Raw genomic sequence first — 19,913 nt, forward strand, 5'->3', positions numbered from 1 at the left:
CCCCAGGTCCTCCTTATGGGGCACAAAAATAGGGGGGTAACAGAGGGAGGGAGGTTCTTCCCTCCGAGGGCCCTTTTCAATTCAGGGCCCGCAAAGGCAAAGCAGAAGGGGCATGTGTGTGTGTGGGGGGGTGGGACTCATCATCTCCCCTGTGCCCCCTTCTTCCTCCTCCTCTTCCAACCTCTTCCTCTTTCCCCTTCAAGCGCCTTCCCACTTCTTAACCCCAAGATCTATAGGGTGTCTTTAGGCTCCTTGACCCAGTGGAAGCCCAGGCTCTCTCTCCTGCATCTTTCCTCCCAGTCCTGTCTTGTACCTAAAGCTCGGAAACTTTCTTTGGGGATAATGGAAACTGTAGTCCAAGTAAAAGATGTTTCTTGCATCCCTCCCTCTCTCCTCTTTCCACCTGCTGAGGCAGCTGAAGCTGAAGGCTGCAGAAAAGGAGAGGAAACCTGGCCAGGGACCAAAAGACAAGCAAGAGAGGATGCTTTTACTTCCGACTTGACTGTGGGACGGGATGAAACACCACAAGGCAAACGACCCTCCAGATGCCCTGCACAGCTGGCCCACCTGTTTGCGCCTCCTGAAGAGTTCAGAGCGGCTCATGGGCATCTCGGAAGCAACGGTTGATTTCAGGGAGAAGGATGCTGGACATCCCCCCCCCGGCATGGCGCCACACTCTGTCCCCTCCTTGAGACTTCATATCATGCCCCTTCCACTTGACGCTGTACCAGCCATGCTCGCTGGGGGGCAGATAGATAGATAAGATAGGATAGATAAGATAGGATAGATAGATAGAGAGAGAGAGAGAGAGAGAGAGAGAGAGAGAGAGACAGAGAGATAGACAGACAGACAGACAGACAGACACAGACAGACAGACAGATAAATAGATAGATAGATCTGTAGTTCTAAGAAAGAAAGAAAGAGAAAGATAGTTTTATAGTCAATGGCCCAAAATACAAATACATAAAATACACAATATCAAAAAACCATACACATATATAATATACTTTAAATATACATAATATGCTTTACACACAGAGAGAGAGCCTAAAATCTTGCTATTACTGCAACTAAAAGCTGGCTAAAAATTTACTGAGCCCTTTCCTTCACAGATTTAAGTTGCATATGCACAAAATTTTGCTACATGAAACCACATTCTTGTATTTGATCCTGACAGCATGCTTGTGTTTTGCCCTCACAACGATCAAAGGGGTATAATATGCCTCCAGGCATTCGGGGACTGAATTTAGATAAGATTCAATAAAAATGTTCCAGCACTCCACGATAGAAGGGGAACACATGCAAACGAGCATGAGTTATTGTTTCAATTCCACCCAAATCACAAAGGGGTACTGTAGACCGGAAAAGAAGTCAACCAAATAAAAAGTAACTTCTTCAAGCTCAGGAGGGAATGTTATGACACAAGTCTGTACAGTGATCTGTGCTGTGGTCAAGGCCGGCTCCTTGCTGGTGCAACGTTAAGAATGCATCTTCTGGGGTTATGGCTTGCCTTTGGGGTGCAGGGTCCGTCTTGACTCATGGGGGAACCACCCTCCTGTCCACCCAATCGACCTCCGTGAGATACCAAAAGGGAGCAAGCGTTTCCCTTCTGCCGTCCGGTTGCATCCATGTGTGATAAGCAAGGTTTTCAGGGTGTATCGGGGGGGAGGGGTTTGCCATTTCGATGGTCAAGCGGGAATCTGAGCCCAAGACTCTTGAGTCCAGCCATTCTCAATGGCAGGTGGGATGGGGGGGCACAGACTGGAAACAATTCTTCACACACAGGACTCTTGTCTGCCAACCGACCGCCTCCCCAGGACCTCTCTCGGCCTCTGGCTACCAGCTGGGGGGGAAGGAGAGAGATGGAGGGACGCGTCCACCATTTTGAGAGACCGTGGAGGGTGGGGCCTCCATGAAGATTCACAGAGTTTTCCCCTCAGGAATGAAGTTTGGTGTGTGGGCGCGTTGAAAAAAAAAGCACCAGAGCAGGACTTCAGTTGACTCTTTGGAAGACAAAAAATATCACGACAGAAGGACTACAGAACTTGAGCGTTGGCAATAAAGGAACTGAAATGGTGGGCGGGAAATGTTTGTATCCCTGGATTTGACGATCAGTCCAAAGGGAGGCAGCAGCCAAGAAATCAGAAGAAGACGACGGTGACTCAGGAAAAGTCTCTGGAAAAGATAAACAACCTAGGAAAGGTGGAAGGGAGCAGGGAAGGAGGAAGACCAAGCACAAGACGGATTATCTTCCCTCGAGAAGCCACAAACTTTGAGTCTACAAGAGCTGAGCGAGGCAACTGAGGCGAGGCCATTTCGGAGGTCACTCATTCATCCGTAGGGTGGCCATGAGTTATGAGGCATCTTGATGGCACACAGCAACAACCACAACGTATACGTTAAAACATGTCTCCCCACATTCCCTTTCCCCCTCCATGTCGATTCCTTGGGCCACATTACAATTTTTTTCCCCAGCACATTTTACGATTTCCTGCAGGACACCCTTTCAGTTCTTTTATCTCTTTACAGTGGGTGGCTGGGAGGTTTGTTTGCCTTTTCTAACCCGGGACCCCCAACCCAGCCATTCAGAAAAGGGAAGGACACCCCTCACCCTCCCCAACCGTTTGTTTGAGCCTTTTTTTAAGTCTCTGTATACTCACTGTGGTGAGCTTTTAAATATTGTCTTTTAACAACATAAGCTGGCAAGTGGCAAAGGCTTTCTTAACCTGCCCTTCGAAGCAGGCATCCTACAAAGGGATCTTATGAAGGAAGGAGGAACCGGCTTCTCAGGAGAGGCCTCCGCTTGTCGGTGAAACCGGTGTGACTCAAGCAGGGTCGCAACAGACAGAGTGCCAGACTAAGACTCCGAAGACCCCTCTGGAAAGCCCAGATTTGTCCTGGGAATTCACTGGTGGGAAGGCCAGGACGAGTCTCCCCTCAAAAGTCTCACACAGGGTCTAAAACCCTATGAGAGGAGACAGTGTGCAGTAGTGCACAGTATATCAGAGGAGGATGCAGGAAACCTGGGTTCAAATACCTCCTTGACTGTGGAAACTCACTGGAAGAACAGTGGCCGTGAGAAATCACTTCTGGAAGACATCTTATGTCCCAAAATCTACAACAACGATGTTCACGGAGGGAAGCAGACTATTGTTCAGAAGCGTTCACTCCGAAATGTATATATATATCTCAGTTTATAAAGTTTTCCGGTACGTCTCGTTTATTTAGATCAAACTTGCGGAAAAAGGACTGGCACACTTGCCTTTCCGACGGGAGAATTTTGGATCATGGATTCCCTCCTGCCCCAACTCTAAGAGGTTTCTGATTTTCGAATTGTTCAAGAGGCCTGGGATTCTTCAGCAGGCGATTCGCTTACAGCCAACTTCTCTGATCAGTCTGTTCTCCCCCTGACGTGAGCCTGTTATTCAATCATTAACTCTTATGGTTTAAAAAAAAAAAGCTTAATCCTCTAAAATCACCAAATCAAGAAAAGAACTGCTAAGGAAACACAAGAGAAATATTAAATTTACATTGGCAAAAAATATTTCTTTTTGCTGCCACGTTTCAAAAGGAAACCATGATGTTCTTAACCTTTTTTACTTTTATGGAGAGCTCTGAGGAACTCTGGAAAGCCACAAAAACGTGTTTTGTGAACCTCAAGCCCCACTTATCCCCACATGAATGAAAAGCAACTTTACCCATGAATGTATGAATTAGAGGCAATTCTGCCTTCTTTCATGGGATGAAAGGATGATTAAGTCACAGAAGTCAGCTTCAGACCACTGAAGGTTCGCCCTATCTTCTCTTTTTCCTACCGTTTTTTCCTTGGGCCCCACCAGGGCTCTGAACATCAGCAGGAGATGTATCCCAAAAGACCCACCCCACCATCTTCTAGGAAGGATGCTAAAAGCACAGGGTGGCTGCAGAAAAAAAAGAGTCCCACCTGTGGGAACAGGCCCTGTTAGAGGGAAGACCTTACTGAATTTCGCCATGTAAGCTTCAGCCACCCTGACTATCAATATGAAAACACTCAAAGGGCATTTGTGGGAGTTCTCTTTTGCAAGATTCTCCCTAGTATAGTTTCTTTTTGGATGTTTAGTATGCAACCTGCTGTCATGAGAGAATTTCTCCTGCATGGAGAATTAGGGCAGGGAAACTACCCGAGGAATACCACTTCTGCAATACAAGGAGATCTGCAAGCAGGATCTGAAGGCCTTAGGAATGGACCTCAACAGATGGGAAACCTTGACCTCTGAGTGTTCAGCCTGGAGGCAGGAAGTGCATCATGACCTCTCCCAATTTGAAGAGACCCTTGTCCAGCAGGCTGAGGAAAACAGGAAGTCCTGAAACCAGCCAAACCAGGGAGCTGGACAGGGGACAGGTTGTATTTGTGTCCCAATTTGAAGAGACCCCTGTCCAGCAGGCCGAGGCAAAGAGGAAATCACAAAAGTAGCAAAATCAGGGAACTGGACAGGGGACAGATTGGATGTCTTCAGTGTGGAAAGGATTGTTACTCTTGAATTGGCCTTCTCAGTGACACTAGACGCTGTTCCAAGACCTCTATTCAGAGCATGTTACCATAGTCTCTCGAGACTGAAGGATGCCTATCATGGTCTCATGAAAGCTGATGCCACATCATACCCGTGGGCACACAATCCTTGATGTTATGTTGGATGCATCATGCGTTGCACATCATGCCATCTGCATTGAATGAGGATAAAGCCCGAAACAGTTAACCCGGCATAACACATCAGATGTGGGGAGGAGCTGAGGTCAAGCCATAGCATCGTTTCCATTCTCTGTGGGTTGCTTCAGAGGAGGGAAGGCTATTTATCTAGCTAAATGTTTTTCCAAGTTCCATGCATTTCTACAACTTCTCATCTCTAAGGGTTCTTTGATGTGAACTCCGCTTTCTGCTATGAAGGAAGCTCCTCCCACATTCCATGCATTGATAGGGTTTCTAACCTGTGTGGGTCATTAGGTGTGAACACAGATCACTTCTCCGACAGAAGCTCTTGCCACATTCCATGCATCTATAGGCTTTCTCTCCTCTGTGGGACCTTTCGTGTGAAAGTAGGTATCCACTCTGACTGAAGCTCTTCCCACATTCCAGACACGTGTACGGTTTCTCCCCTGTGTGGATTCTTTGATGTCTAGCATAAGATGAACTGTCACTGAAGCTCTTCCCACACTCCAGGCACTGATAGGGTTTCTCACCTGTGTGGGTCCTTTGATGTTTATGTAAGTGTCCGCTCTGACTGAAGCTTTTTCCACATTCAATGCACGTATAGGGTTTCTCCCCTGTGTGGCTTCTTTGATGTATAATAAATGATCCGCTGTAATTGAAGCTCTTCCCACATTCCTTGCATTTATAGGGTTTCTCACCTCTGTGGGTCCTTTCATGTAAATGTAAGTGTCCACTCTGACTGAAACACTTCCCACATTCCACACATTTATAGGGCTTCTCCCCTGAGTGGGTTCTTTGATGTTTGGTATATGATCCACGGTCACTGAAGCTTTTTCCACATTCCATGCATTTATAGGGTTTCTCACTTGTGTGAGTCCGTTGATGTGAACGAAGGCTACTGCTTTGACTGAAACTCTTCCCACAGTCAATGCACATATATGGTTTCTCCCCTGTGTGGGTCATTTGATGTGAACATAGGTCTCCACTCCAACTCAAAGTTAACCCACATTCTTTACATGAGTATGGTTTGTCACCTGTGTGCATTTTTTGATGAGAACGGAGATGTGCACTCCGGCTAAAGCTCTTTCCACATTCCTCACATCTGTATGGTTTCTCCCCAGTGTGTGTTCTTTGATGTAAATTAAGGACATTGCTGTGACTGAAGCTCTTCCCACATTCTGTGCACGTATAAGGTTTTTCCCCTGTGTGGGTCAATTGATGTGAACTAAGGGCACTGCTATGACTGAAGCACTTTCCACATTCCATGCATTTATAGGGTTTCTCGCCTGTGTGGGTCCTTTGATGTTTAGTATATGATCCACTCTGACTGAAGCTCTTCCCACATTCCGGACATGTATATGGTTTTTCCCCTGTGTGGATTCTTCTGTGTTTAGCATACGATGAACTGTCACTGAAGCTTTTCCCACATTCCAGGCACTGATACGGTCTCTCCCCTGTGTGGGTCCTTCGATGTTTATGCAAGTGTCCGCTCTGACTGAAAGTCTTTCCACACACCATACATTTGTAGGGTTTCTCCCCTGTGTGACTTCTTTCATGTATAATATATGATCCACTGTAACTGAAGCTCTTGCCACATTCCGTGCACTTATATGGTTTCTCACCGGTGTGGATCCTCTGGTGTGAAGTTAAGTGTCCACTCCGATTGAAACTCTTTCCACACTCCATACATTTATATGGTCTCTCCCCTGTGTGGGTCATTTTGAGCTCTTTTTTGGTCTTCTTTGATTTCCAAAGGTCTTTTTTTTCCTGTTACAAATGACTGTTCTTACCGTTCTGTTCTTTACCTGAGAGAAAAGGAAGAAAGAAATCTTATTCCTAGTTCAGAACAGAAATGGAAGACATCGGAGATTATACCTGGTTTCATCATCTCCAAGGGTCCTTCCTTCCTTCTTTGTACCCTCGGCTCAAATCTGTGTTTCCTTCAGAATAGGATACCCTTTCCCAAGCTAAACTCTTTGCTTCTGGGGCTGAATCCTAATTTCCTCAAGGACGTCATGGAAGACAGCAGAAGGATGTGGTAAGTGAATCAGCGGATACTTGATCGTGTAGATATGGGGGTGCTACTGTATACTTTTATCTGGTTAAGTTTTTCTTCTCCACAGCTGCAAAGGTTCCCTATCCTATCAGTTTTCTAACTCTGTACCTTACTAACATGACAAAGGAATTCTCAAAGGCTTCTATACAACTCTACATACTATCTGCATACTGAATTAATCACTTTCACAGTATATCAGCTAAGTGGTTTAGGGTCATTAAATATTACAGATGTAAAGAACTGTGTTTTAATAGTTTTACATCAAAACCTGGAACTTCTACCGACGTTCGACCCCCTGATCTCACACAGGAGGCTCATGAATGTTTAATCTGAGCTCAAATGCTTTGGTCTGCATGGGGGGGGGGAGAAGAAAGGCTTCAGCAGATAAATTCTTAAGATAAATTCTTAAGATAAATTCTTTCCCATAGGTCCCTACCAAGTGCTGTGTTTTCTTGTGGGGGCGATGCATTTCCTCTCCTCTGTGAGGGCCCCACAAGGAAGACTGGACCAAGGCAGACCAGCCACGCTGAGGGGAGTGAATAAATTGTGAAAAACAGGCAGCCCTCCCTCCAGGGCGGAGGTACCTGGGTCGTGAAAAAAGGCCCATGTGAGGAGCTAGTTGGTTCCCTGAGCCTTCCTCCAGCAGCGCCCCTTTTTGCCAAGTGGAGGAAAGCTTGTCCGGCAACCCAAGGAGCTCCCGAGGCCCCCTTTTCTGCCCTTTCCCCAGGAAGTGAAGGCAGGACACGTCCCAGCAGGCTCAAGCAACAGGAAGCAGGATCAAGGGAAAAGTTCCTAATGGTTTGAGGAGTACAACAACGGAACCTGCGACCTCAGGAGGAGGTGGTGAGCGCTCCAAGGCTGGAGCCATTTCAAGGGGAAATTGGACCACCCTCTGTCCGACCAGCTTTGATTCAGATCCCTGCAGTGAGCAAGGGGTGTGGACGGGATGGCCTTGGAGGCCCCCGTCCAGCTTCATTGTTCCAGGATTCTAAGAAACAGAGAGGCAGATTTAAGCAACTGGATATGGTGGACAGAGTACCTGAAGAACTTTGGATAGAGGCTCGTAACATTGTCCAGGAGGCAGCAACAAAAACCATCCCAAAGAAAAGGAAATGCAAGAAAGCAAAGTGGCTGTCCAACGAGGCCTTAAAAATAGCAGAAAAGAGAAGGGAAACAAAATGCAAGGGAAATAGGGAAAGTTACAGAAAACTGAATGCAGATTGTGATGAGATGGGTTTTTGAGTTAAAATCTTTTAAAGGCATATGGGTTTTGTAATTAAGAAATAAGCCAGAGAGGTTCCATCTTGTTTCTTTGTATAAAGTATCTTTGCTATGCTGACAAGTGTTTTCCAGGCGAGCTGAGAGAATGTTATTCTGAAAGCCTGAGAAAGGACTCTGTGTGATTAGATAGATGGGAATTGTTGTGACTCTTTGAGAAACCACCATAACCCAAATAACATCTGGTGTGTATGAGAAAGAAGTCATGTGGTACAACAGGACTGTTTGCCTAGTAACGAACTCTGATTGGATGACATCGTGGGAAGGTGCGATGAGCCCTTGCCAGTTACTCTTGAAAAAGGAACTTTTTCTCTATAGACTTTGTCTTTCCAAGACCGACCTTTCAGTGATTCGTGACCTACTCTTCAGCCATTCGGGACTGGTGGCCTACCTACATAGTCTGGTTCCTATGTTTTGCTGGATTACTTTTGGACTTATGGGATTTTTCCTATGGACTGTTCTGTGGAATATTCTTTATGGACTTCTTTTCTTGGAATACTCCATATGGACTATGCTCTGGTAATTTTGTAAGGACTATGGTATATTTACTGGATTTTTCTTTTCTAAGGACTATGGGACATATAATGGATTTTTACTTTTGTTTAGGGGTTTTTATTCTATAGGATCACTGAGGACTATAGCCTTATTATAACCTACTTGGATTATTTTGTTTTTACTAATAATTTCCTGGACTGGAACTGTTTTGATTCTTTTTAATGTCTTTTTGTATTTTTAATAAGGTTTTGGAACTCTTTTATATTTTTCATGTTTTCTTTGCCTCACTACATCTTTGTAACTAAACAGCACAATGCTAGATTATTTGTTTTGGTTTAATTTGACTTAGTAACATGCTTTTTCTTTAATAAAATAAAGATTATAAAACTCATTGGTTTTCCTGAACAGTACACTTGTCATAGGGTCATCTGAGAGTGCTGCCTCGGCCTAGCTTACTTAGAGTCCTGTCAGTGGTGCAAGTTAAGTCTAAGGACTACAAAGCCCACTTGACCTTTTCACAATAATATCTGAACAGTACACTTGTCATAGGGTCATCTGAGAGTGCTGCCTTGGCCTAGCTTACTTAGAGTCCTGTCAGTGGTGCAAGTTAAGTCTAAGGACTACAAAGCCCACTTGACCTTTTCACAATCCCACCGCTGCCACCATGTCGCAAACACGGGTCCAAGAACACACATGTTTGTTTGGACAGAGAGCAATCAGGAGTTTGCACATGCTAAAATGGGCTGAAGAGTCCAAATTCAGCTAGCCATGATACAACACTCCTTCTCGCAGGTCTGCCCACATAAGAACACCCTGGTACTCTCAGATATTATTGTGAAAAGGTCAAGTGGGCTTTGTAGTCCTTAGACTTAACTTGCACCACTGACAGGACTCTAAGTAAGCTAGGCCGAGGCAGCACTCTCAGATGACCCTATGACAAGTGTACTGTTCAGATATTATTGTGAAAAGGTCAAGTGGGCTTTGTAGTCCTTAGACTTAACTTGCACCACTGACAGGACTCTAAGTAAGCTAGGCCGAGGCAGCACTCTCAGATGACCCTATGACAAGTGTACTGTTCAGGAAAACCAATGAGTTTTATAATCTTTATTTTATTAAAGAAAAAGCATGTTACTAAGTCAAATTAAACCAAAACAAATAATCTAGCATTGTGCTGTTTAGTTACAAAGATGTAGTGAGGCAAAGAAAACATGAAAAATATAAAAGAGTTCCAAAACCTTATTAAAAATACAAAAAGACATTAAAAAGAATCAAAACAGTTCCAGTCCAGGAAATCATTAGTAAAAACAAAATAATCCAAGTAGGTTATAATAAGGCTATAGTCCTCAGTGATCCTATAGAATAAAAACCCCTAAACAAAAGTAAAAATCCATTATATGTCCCATAGTCCTTAGAAAAGAAAAATCCAGTAAATATACCATAGTCCTTACAAAATTACCAGAGCATAGTCCATATGGAGTATTCCAAGAAAAGAAGTCCATAAAGAATATTCCATAGAACAGTCTATAGGAAAAATCCCATAAGTCCAAAAGTAATCCAGCAAAACATAGGAACCAGACTATGTAGGTAGGCCACCAGTCCCGAATGGCTGAAGAGTAGGTCACAAATCACTGAAAGGTCGGTCTTGGAAAGACAAAGTCTATAGAGAAAAAGTTCCTTTTTCAAGAGTAACTGGCAAGGGCTCATCGCACCTTCCCACGATGTCATCCAATCAGAGTTCGTTACTAGGCAAACAGTCCTGTTGTACCACATGACTTCTTTCTCATACACACCAGATGTTATTTGGGTTACGGTGGTTTCTCAAAGAGTCACAACAATTCCCATCTATCTAATCACACAGAGTCCTTTCTCAGGCTTTCAGAATAACATTCTCTCAGCTCGCCTGGAAAACACTTGTCAGCATAGCAAAGATACTTTATACAAAGAAACAAGATGGAACCTCTCTGGCTTATTTCTTAATTACAAAACCCATATGCCTTTAAAAGATTTTAACTCAAAAACCCATCTCATCACAAGCCCCCGGAAGATTAACAAAATTCTTAAACAATTTAAGTTTTAATTTTGATAACTGAATAAGATGAGATGTCATAATTAAGCAGTAACAAAATAGAGAAAGATATTAACATGAGCATAAAGTAATACATTTGAAATATGATTCTAAAATAGCAAAACAATTGATACATGAGAACTATTCTAATTACAGTATTTACCATACATGAGAGAAATTGGCCTTAGACACTTCTACTAGTCTGAAAAACAGAAGAACACACATGTTAGTATACTTAATCATCACTCTGCATATGCTCAGATAATACTCTATTCCTCAAACAGTAAAATAATGAAACCAGGGTTAACATCATAATGACTTGACAATCTAATATACTGATATGTAGTAATAATAGTGAAAACACTCTATGTATGCTCAGGAACATTGTCATGCAGAATACCAAGAAAATTAAACATCAGAGCTTTATCAATTCTAGCCATTTTCTCCCCTTGCATCTGCACTAAACATTCGAGATAAGCAGTGGGGAATTAAAGCCTCCTTTCTAAGTAGATGTTTAACATCAAAATCATATTTTTGCAATCTGAAATACCACTGCATTAATCTTGGGCTTCGATGTCTCTGCTTCTCTAAGAATGACAAAGCATTTTGGTCTGCTTGAATTGGATCAGGGCTGTAAATTACAAAGTTGCCTACATAGCCAATCACATAATATAAATCAACAAACAATTCATCAACCAATTTCTGAAAAGTAACATAGGTATTTTCCATTCCAGGTGCTAGTTTTCTGAGTTGGTAAATTCCCTGAGGGCAAGTAAATGATGTATAAGGGCGATGTTCCTCTTTAATTAAAATCTGATAAAGCCCTCCTTTTATTCCAATCACAGAAATATATTCAGCGTTTGCAACAATTTCTACCAACATCTCAACATTGATTGTAGGGATTGATTCAGTCTTCGTGAACTCATTTAACTGGCTAAAATCCAATTCCACTTTAGGATTAGCTAACACAGACTCCAATATCTGCCCTGGGTTGAATTGATCAATGCCTTCCACGCCTTGGTCCAGAAATGCCACACCCCTGGACACATGTATCACTGAATTAGCTGTGCTATCAGGTTTAGTCACAAGAGGCCGCTGTTGCATCAAAGTTCCCTCGGGAGTACTCTACATAGCCTCAGAAACAGTATCAGCATTCTCACTACTTCCTTGGAAAATAGGCTGTTGAAAATAAGAATGGTCCCCAACCTCTGCTTTTCTTTCTAAAGATCTTTCTGAGAAGATTAACTGTGGTACTGGGCCAAAGCCTCTAGACATGATTTCAGTCTCTGGAGAAACATCAGTACTTTGTAATCCCAAAAAGTTAGCGCTTCCCCCTGTGTTAGAAACAGTCTCACAATCTGACAGGTTCAAATGCAGCTTTCTATCTTTAATCAAGTTTACACAGTCACTTGTACTACTGAAACAATGTGAAAGTCCATGCTGCAAAACTGCTCCACTATCACCTCCTCTGGCACTTGGCAAAGACTCTGAGAAAACCTTCACTCCTCCAGCTTTCTCAACAGACTGCTCCGGTACGCCAAATAGGCCACCCCCTTGGTATATTTCTTGCTCCCCCTCTTCTGGCAAACCCATAGTCTCATCCCGAATTATTTCAGAACTTCTCACCTGTCCTGTGCTCTGAAAAAGAGCTGAGGTTGGTGCTGAGCTGAATTCCAATGCACTGCAGTTCTCTGGAGCACTGCAGTTTTCCCTTGGGTCATCCAATGCTATTTCCCTCAAGTTCCCTTCTTGGCGAACTTTCTCCTGCATTCCTTCCTCTGCGCGCGGCTCCAGGGCCTGTGAATCCTCTGTTTGGACGGGCGATGAATCGCTGTCTTCTCTGGAATGCTCATTAGAATTCCACTGGGCCTCGTTAACTCTTTCCACACAAGCATCTTGCATCTCAGGACCGCTCCCAATTGTTTGGAGCGTCTCGTTGCAGTAATCCCCAAAGGAACCCTGCTGAGTTTGGAAAAACTTTTGCATCAAGCCAGGTTCTGTGCTAAGAAAATGTTTTAGAAGTATGTTTTCATAGTACAGATTTTCTACAAGGGAATCTCTTTCCCTAATTTTCTGCTTGGCTTGTTCGAAAAATCCCGAAGCCACTTCCAAGATTATATCCACGGTTTTCGACTGGTTTTGCTCCTCCATCTTCTGCTGGCAATCTAGCCTTGGCTAGGTCAGCAATAAAAACAAACAAAACTCTAATAAAAGAAAGGAAAATTTAAAAATCTCCTCTGCACTTCTGACCAACTGCTGTCCCTCAGCTATCCTAAGATAGGCGAGAGAACAAACAGCTGCCAAACCAAAATAAAATTAAAAATCTCCTCTGCACCTTCGACCAACTGCTGTCACTATGTGACCCTAAGGTCTGTGAGAAGACAGACAGCTGCCAAACCAGAATACTGAAAAATCCAAAAGGAAGAGAAAAGAAAAACTGTGATCACTCTGTGAACCCTAAAGTTACAGAGATGATCAATGACTGAACTGGGTGCAGATAGATACCTCTAAGATCATAGGGCATGACTCTAGGCCAAGCCAGATGCAACTAGGTACTCCTGACAGATCCTAAGATCGTAGTGGGGAGACCCAGATCTAGGCTGGAACACGGCCAGGTGCTCCGGCAAATCCTAAGATTATAGGAGTACACTTAGGCCAAAACAAAACAAAAAAAACCTGGATGCAAGTTCCAGAACAAGGTAGTCAGAGTCATTTATGCAATCCTAAGATTGTGAAATGACCTGCTCAAATTGGGTGCAAGCACTCCAAAAATAAAGGACATGTATCTTGGAATTTCTTCACTACAACGTTGTAACAACCTGCACATGCCTACTGATTAAATCCAATTATTTCCTAACAGTTTGCTTGTCCCACTGGGAATCTCTTTCTTAAAAGAGCACCCCAGATTCTAACACACATTACCACAGCCTGAAGATTTAACACCTATCACCACAGCCTTTAGATCTAACTGCTGGCAAACAGCGTTTCCTAGGAAGCTACTGTTTACACCCAGGGAAGCACCTAGCTCCTTGAAGCCTCAGTGTCCCACTGCAATCAAAACTTAGCTTGTGGATCAGTCACTCAAGCTGCCAGATAGAACAAAGATTGGTCATCCTGAGGTACTACAAAACCCAGCACGTGGTCCATCGCGCAGCTGCCACCATGTCGCAAACACGGGTCCAAGAACACACGTGTTTGTTTGGACAGAGAGCAATCAGGAGTTTGCACATGCTAAAATGGGCTGAAGAGTCCAAATTCAGCTAGCCATGATACAACACTCCTTCTCGCAGGTCTGCCCACATAAGAACACCCTGGTACTCTCAGATATTATTGTGAAAAGGTCAAGTGGGCTTTGTAGTCCTTAGACTTAACTTGCACCACTGACAGGACTCTAAGTAAGCTAGGCCGAGGCAGCACTCTCAGATGACCCTATGACAAGTGTACTGTTCAGATATTATTGTGAAAAGGTCAAGTGGGCTTTGTAGTCCTTAGACTTAACTTGCACCACTGACAGGACTCTAAGTAAGCTAGGCCGAGGCAGCACTCTCAGATGACCCTATGACAAGTGTACTGTTCAGGAAAACCAATGAGTTTTATAATCTTTATTTTATTAAAGAAAAAGCATGTTACTAAGTCAAATTAAACCAAAACAAATAATCTAGCATTGTGCTGTTTAGTTACAAAGATGTAGTGAGGCAAAGAAAACATGAAAAATATAAAAGAGTTCCAAAACCTTATTAAAAATACAAAAAGACATTAAAAAGAATCAAAACAGTTCCAGTCCAGGAAATCATTAGTAAAAACAAAATAATCCAAGTAGGTTATAATAAGGCTATAGTCCTCAGTGATCCTATAGAATAAAAACCCCTAAACAAAAGTAAAAATCCATTATATGTCCCATAGTCCTTAGAAAAGAAAAATCCAGTAAATATACCATAGTCCTTACAAAATTACCAGAGCATAGTCCATATGGAGTATTCCAAGAAAAGAAGTCCATAAAGAATATTCCACAGAACAGTCCATAGGAAAAATCCCATAAGTCCAAAAGTAATCCAGCAAAACATAGGAACCAGACTATGTAGGTAGGCCACCAGTCCCGAATGGCTGAAGAGTAGGTCACAAATCACTGAAAGGTCGGTCTTGGAAAGACAAAGTCTATAGAGAAAAAGTTCCTTTTTCAAGAGTAACTGGCAAGGGCTCATCGCACCTTCCCACGATGTCATCCAATCAGAGTTCGTTACTAGGCAAACAGTCCTGTTGTACCACATGACTTCTTTCTCATACACACCAGATGTTATTTGGGTTACGGTGGTTTCTCAAAGAGTCACAACAATTCCCATCTATCTAATCACACAGAGTCCTTTCTCAGGCTTTCAGAATAACATTCTCTCAGCTCGCCTGGAAAACACTTGTCAGCATAGCAAAGATACTTTATACAAAGAAACAAGATGGAACCTCTCTGGCTTATTTCTTAATTACAAAACCCATATGCCTTTAAAAGATTTTAACTCAAAAACCCATCTCATCACAGAGATGTCCAAAGAATAGCAAGGAGAGACAAGAGGGCCTTCTTAAATGAACAGTGCAAAAAATTGAAGAAAAGAATAGAAAGGGAAAAACCAGAGATCTGTTCAAGAAAATTGGAGATATTAAAGGAACATTTTGTCCAAAGATGAACCTGATAAAGGACAAAAATGGGAGAGGCCTCACAGAAGGAGAAGACATCAAGGAGAGGTGGCAAGAATACACAGAGGAATTATATCAAAAAGATTTGGATATCCCGGACAACCCAGACAATATGGTTGCTGACCTTGAGCCCGACATCCTGGAGAGTGAAGTCAAGTGGGCCTTAGAAAGCTTGTCTAACAACAAGGCCAGTGGAGGTGATGGCATTCCAGTGGAACTATTTAAAATCTTAAGAGATGACGCTGTTAAGGTGTTACATTCAATATGCCAGCAAGTTTGGAAAACTCAGCGGTGGCCAGAGGATTGGAAAAGATCAGTCTACATCCTAATCCCAAAGAAGGGCAGTGCCAAAGAATGCTCCAACTACCGTACAATTGCACTCATTTCACACGCTAGCAAGGTTATGCTCAAAATGCTCCAAGGTAGGCTTCAGCAGTATGTGGAGCGAGAACTCCCAGAAGTACAAGCTGGATTCCAAAGAGGCAGAGGAACTCGAGACCAAATTGCTAACTTGCGCTGGATTATGGAGAAAGCCAGAGAGTTCCAGAAAAGCATCTACTTCTGCTTCATTGACTGTGCAAAAGCCTTTGACTGTGTGGACCACAGCAAACTATGGCAAGTTCTTAAAGAAATGGGAGTGCCTCACCACCTTATCTATCTCCTGAGAAACCTATATGTGGGACAATAATTAACAGTTAGAACTGGATTATGGAACAACTGATTGGTTCAAAATTGGGAAAGGAATACGACAAGGCTGCATAATGTCTCCCTGCTTATTTAACTTATATGCAGAATACATCATGTGAAAGGCGGGCGTGGAGGAATCTCAAAGCCGGAATTAAGACTGCAGGGAGAAATATCAACAACCTCCGATATGCAGATGATACCACTCTGATAGCAGAAAGTGAGGAGGAATTAAAGAACCTTGAAAAGAGAGTGAAAGAGGAGAGTGCAAAAAACAGCCTGAAACTCAACATCAAAAAAGCTAAGATCATGGCCAGTGGTCCCATCACCTCCTGGCAAATAGAAGGGGAAGATATGGAGGCAGTGACAGATTTTACTTTCTTGGGCTCCATGATCACAGCAGATGGAGACAGCAGCCCCGAAATTAAAAGACGCCTTCTTCTTGGGAGGAAAGCGATGACAAACCTTGACAGCATCTTAAAAAGCAGAGACATCAGCTTGCCAACAAAAGTCCGAATAGTCAAAGCTATGGTTGATGCTTTTGAACTGTGGTGCTGGAGGAGGCTCTTGAGAGTCCCCTGGACTGCAAGGAGAACAAATCCATCCGTTCTAAAAGAAATCAACCCTGAGTGCTCACTCGAAGGGCAGATCCTGAAGCTGAGGCTACAATCCTTTGGCCCTCTCATGAGAAGAGAAGACTCCTTGGAAAAGACCCTGATATTAGGAAAGTGTGTGGTCAAGAGAAGGGAACGACAGAGGATGAGATGGTTGGACAAGGTCATCCAAGTGACCAATATGAATTTGACCCAACTCCGGGAGTCAGTGGAAGACTGGAGGGCCTGGCGTGCTCAGGTCCATGGGGTCACAAAGAGTTGGACATGACTTAATGACTAATCAACAACAGCAATTGCCCCTCGACAGCCAATCAGTGCAGTGAGAAAGACAAAGAAGAGGGATCCCTGTTTGGGGGATCCCTCCAAGGAAGGCAATCCCCAAAACGCACACTGAGCACTGCCATTCCCAAAGGACAGCGTTTCCTGGGAAATCCTGATCGGAAAAACTGACATTGAATGTTCCTTTTCTCCATTTTCCAGGGATGAGCTGCTCAAACCTGCTGGCCAGGGAAATGGAGTTATGCCATTTATCTCCTTCTCCTTAAATAGAAATAGGGCCCCACTTTGGCCTTGCTCTCCCACTCTGCCCCAAGTCATTGTTTTTATGTAAAAGGAAAAAGAGGAATTGGAGGGCCAACCGCCGTTTCTTGAGTGGCATCTTAGAGGGAAGCCCCAAAACACATGCTGAGCACCGTTATTTCCAAAGGACATCCCGACTAAAAACTGGCATTTAAAGTCCCTTTTCTCCATTTTCCAAGGAGGAACAGCTTAAACAAATGGGATGTGTCAGACCCCTCCCCAGGGCCTGGAAAGAGGCCACCCCCTCCCCCCTGGGCACACCTTCTACCCCCCTGCACCCTCCCGGGGGGGGGGCTTATTCTCTTCCTCCTCCTCCTCTCCTGACTTTTCTTTTCCTGCACCCTACTCGAGAGGAGGAGGAGAGGCCAGTCCCCCAGTTTCCCTTTCTTGCCATCTGTTAGGGGGCCCTCGGAGGAGGGGCCGTGGGGGCTTCTCAGGGGCTCCTCTTTGGTGACCCCCTCACCAGACTCTCAGACCCCTTAGGAAGAAGCTGCCCCCAAGTCGAATCTCCTCCAAGACCCCTATTATTATTGTTTCCCACTGTGGGAGGGAGGGAGGGGCCCACAGACCCCCCCCAGTTTGTGACCCCCAGCCAGAGAGGAAGGGGCTCCGACTTCCTATCTGGATCCTGGCCGGAGGGCTGCCATTCTCTCCGCCTGGGGCTGCCCCTGGCCATGCTCCGAAGAAGGCAGGTGCTGCCTGAAGGCTCGGGGGGGGGGAAGAATCATCATCATCATCTCTCTCTCTCTCTCTCGGAGGGGGGTGTCAGAAGAGCTCCTGCATCCCAGGCACAGCGGACCCCCCCCCGTCTTCTCCCCTCCCAAGCCTGTATGTCTGTGACCCCCCACCACCACTCACCCCACCCGCCTTGGCAGGCCCTCCTCTTCTGCCACCCATTTTGTTGGGGGGGGTCTCCTCGCAGGAAAGCCGAGGACGACCGACCACCCCGAACATGCAGGGGGGGGGGCGCAACGGGGTGGGGGTGGGGGAGGGATCTCAGCGCCAGGTGTGTGTGTGTGTGTGGGGGGGAATTGCAAACCTGATTACATAGAAAAGATTCCCCCCCCCAAAACACAGGGTTTCCTTGGATTGGAAATCTCTCCCCCCCCCCTTTCCGCCACCCCATAGCCTTCCCTCCATTCCCCCCCCCCCCCCGATTCCCGACCCACCTCCTTCCAGGAGGTCCTGAGGGTGGAAAACCCGCAAGAAGGGGGGGGGAGACGCTCTTCTGCTTTCCTGCAATGGGGGGGAGCGTGTTCCTCCACCGACCATAGAGATGGGAGGAGGGAAGGAAAGAGAAGGGAGAGGCACCCTCCTTCCGGTTCCGGCGGCGCCTAGAGCTACGAAGAGACTCGCCTCCCCCCCTTTTTTTTCCTAGCTGAATACTGTAAATGAATGGAAGGGGGGGGGACGGGGTGTGTGGTTGTGAAAGTGCAAAAACTACACAAAAGGGGGGGAGAAGTGAAGAGGAGGGGCTTTTGTCTTCTTGAAAAAAAGAGAGGGGGAAGATCTCGCACGGGGGGGGGATCCTTAGCTCCCTCCCTCCCCCCCCAGATTCCCCTCCCCCTGATAAAGCAAGATAATGAAAAATATTGAACATTTACAAGAAATAAATTTTAAAAAAACTTCAAAAAGAAAAAATGAAAAAAAATTGGATTAAATGGAGATTAGTAATTTCTCTGTTAACTCCTCCCTTAACACCTGTAGTGAAATTTTCGGAAAATCTGAATGGAATTTCTCAGGATTTATTAAAAAGGAAACACAAATGTAGATTAAAAGACTGGTTAGAGGTAATGAATTCCAAGGAGAGAAAAAATAAGCATAATGTTAGGAGAGAAGGCAACAGGAATGAACGAGATTCGGTTGGAGGTACCGTAAATCCACCAGAGGTAAAAGCAGGGAGGCCCCGAGGGTTGAAGAGATCAGATAGTATTAGGGGTGGGAAATGATCAGGAGGCTCTTAAAAGATGATGGGAAACAGATTTGGGGCTGGGAGTCAGGAGACCTGGGTTCAAATCTCCACTGAGCCAAGGGGGCTTTTAGGGAGTGGGGGGTAGCCACGCTGAGTTCGTCCGGCAGCATCTCAGAGATCCCTCCTCTTCGGGAGACCATAAACCAGCCTCTTCTCCCCACCAGGCCATGGATTTGGGGGTGACCGACGGACTGGAACCCCCTGCCTCTATGAAGGTCTCTGCCCCCCTTTCCTGACCCCCTTGGGTATCCCCAAACAGACACCCCCAAACCTCCCCTGATGGATAGATATGGCATCTGATGTCATATTTGGTTGATATATAAATGATCAGTATTTTTCCTTATACAAGCAAGCAAGTAGTGGCCAGTTCTGATCATTACATCACAGAAAGAGGTATTCCAGGGATTAAAATTTTTTTTAATAATTTCAGACAGCAGATAAGTGAAACAGTGGATAACAATCCTGCTGATACGAGGGTCCTCCTTTATATTGAATGAAGTAACATTTTGCTCCAAACAACTATCTATACTATTAATACAGTGGGGTCTCAATTTATGAACTTAATCTGTATTGGAAGGTGGTTCGCAGGTCGAAAAGTTCGTAGATCGAATCTGCATTTCCCATAGGAATGCATTGAAAACCATTTAATCTGTATCTGCTCTTTTCCGTCCATAGAAACTAATGGGAAGCTGCTATTCCGCCTTCTGCCACTAGAGGGGGATTTTTTTTTCTTTTTTCGCTTAGGTTCAGGAAACGAGGAGGAAGGCAGGAAACAGTTTGAAAAGCACTTTAGAAAT

The 19,913-nt window shown here is 44.6% G+C and overlaps 1 protein-coding gene across 5 annotated transcripts in view; it reads right to left on the reverse strand.

The window, feature by feature from the left end:
* The window catches only part of LOC144587237 (uncharacterized), a 139,690-nt gene that overhangs the window by 17,253 nt on the left and 102,524 nt on the right, over window positions 1-19,913 (reverse strand). For 2 of the 5 annotated variants that reach the window (XM_078387195.1, XM_078387194.1), the window contains one exon: window positions 912-6,492. In XM_078387195.1, the coding sequence (XP_078243321.1) occupies window positions 4,961-6,406 (1,446 nt within the window). In that variant the 5' untranslated portion in view covers window positions 6,407-6,492 and the 3' untranslated portion in view covers window positions 912-4,960. Of the gene's footprint in view, window positions 1-911; window positions 6,493-10,744; window positions 10,784-12,207; window positions 13,193-18,002; window positions 18,129-18,313; window positions 18,492-19,913 lie in introns of those variants that run through there. The other 3 variants (XM_078387196.1, XM_078387202.1, XM_078387197.1) reach the window with 3 other exon arrangements.

The sequence above is a fragment of the Pogona vitticeps genome, chromosome 2 (genome assembly GCF_051106095.1).
Source record: "Pogona vitticeps strain Pit_001003342236 chromosome 2, PviZW2.1, whole genome shotgun sequence".
Classification (NCBI taxonomy): domain Eukaryota; kingdom Metazoa; phylum Chordata; class Lepidosauria; order Squamata; family Agamidae; genus Pogona; species Pogona vitticeps.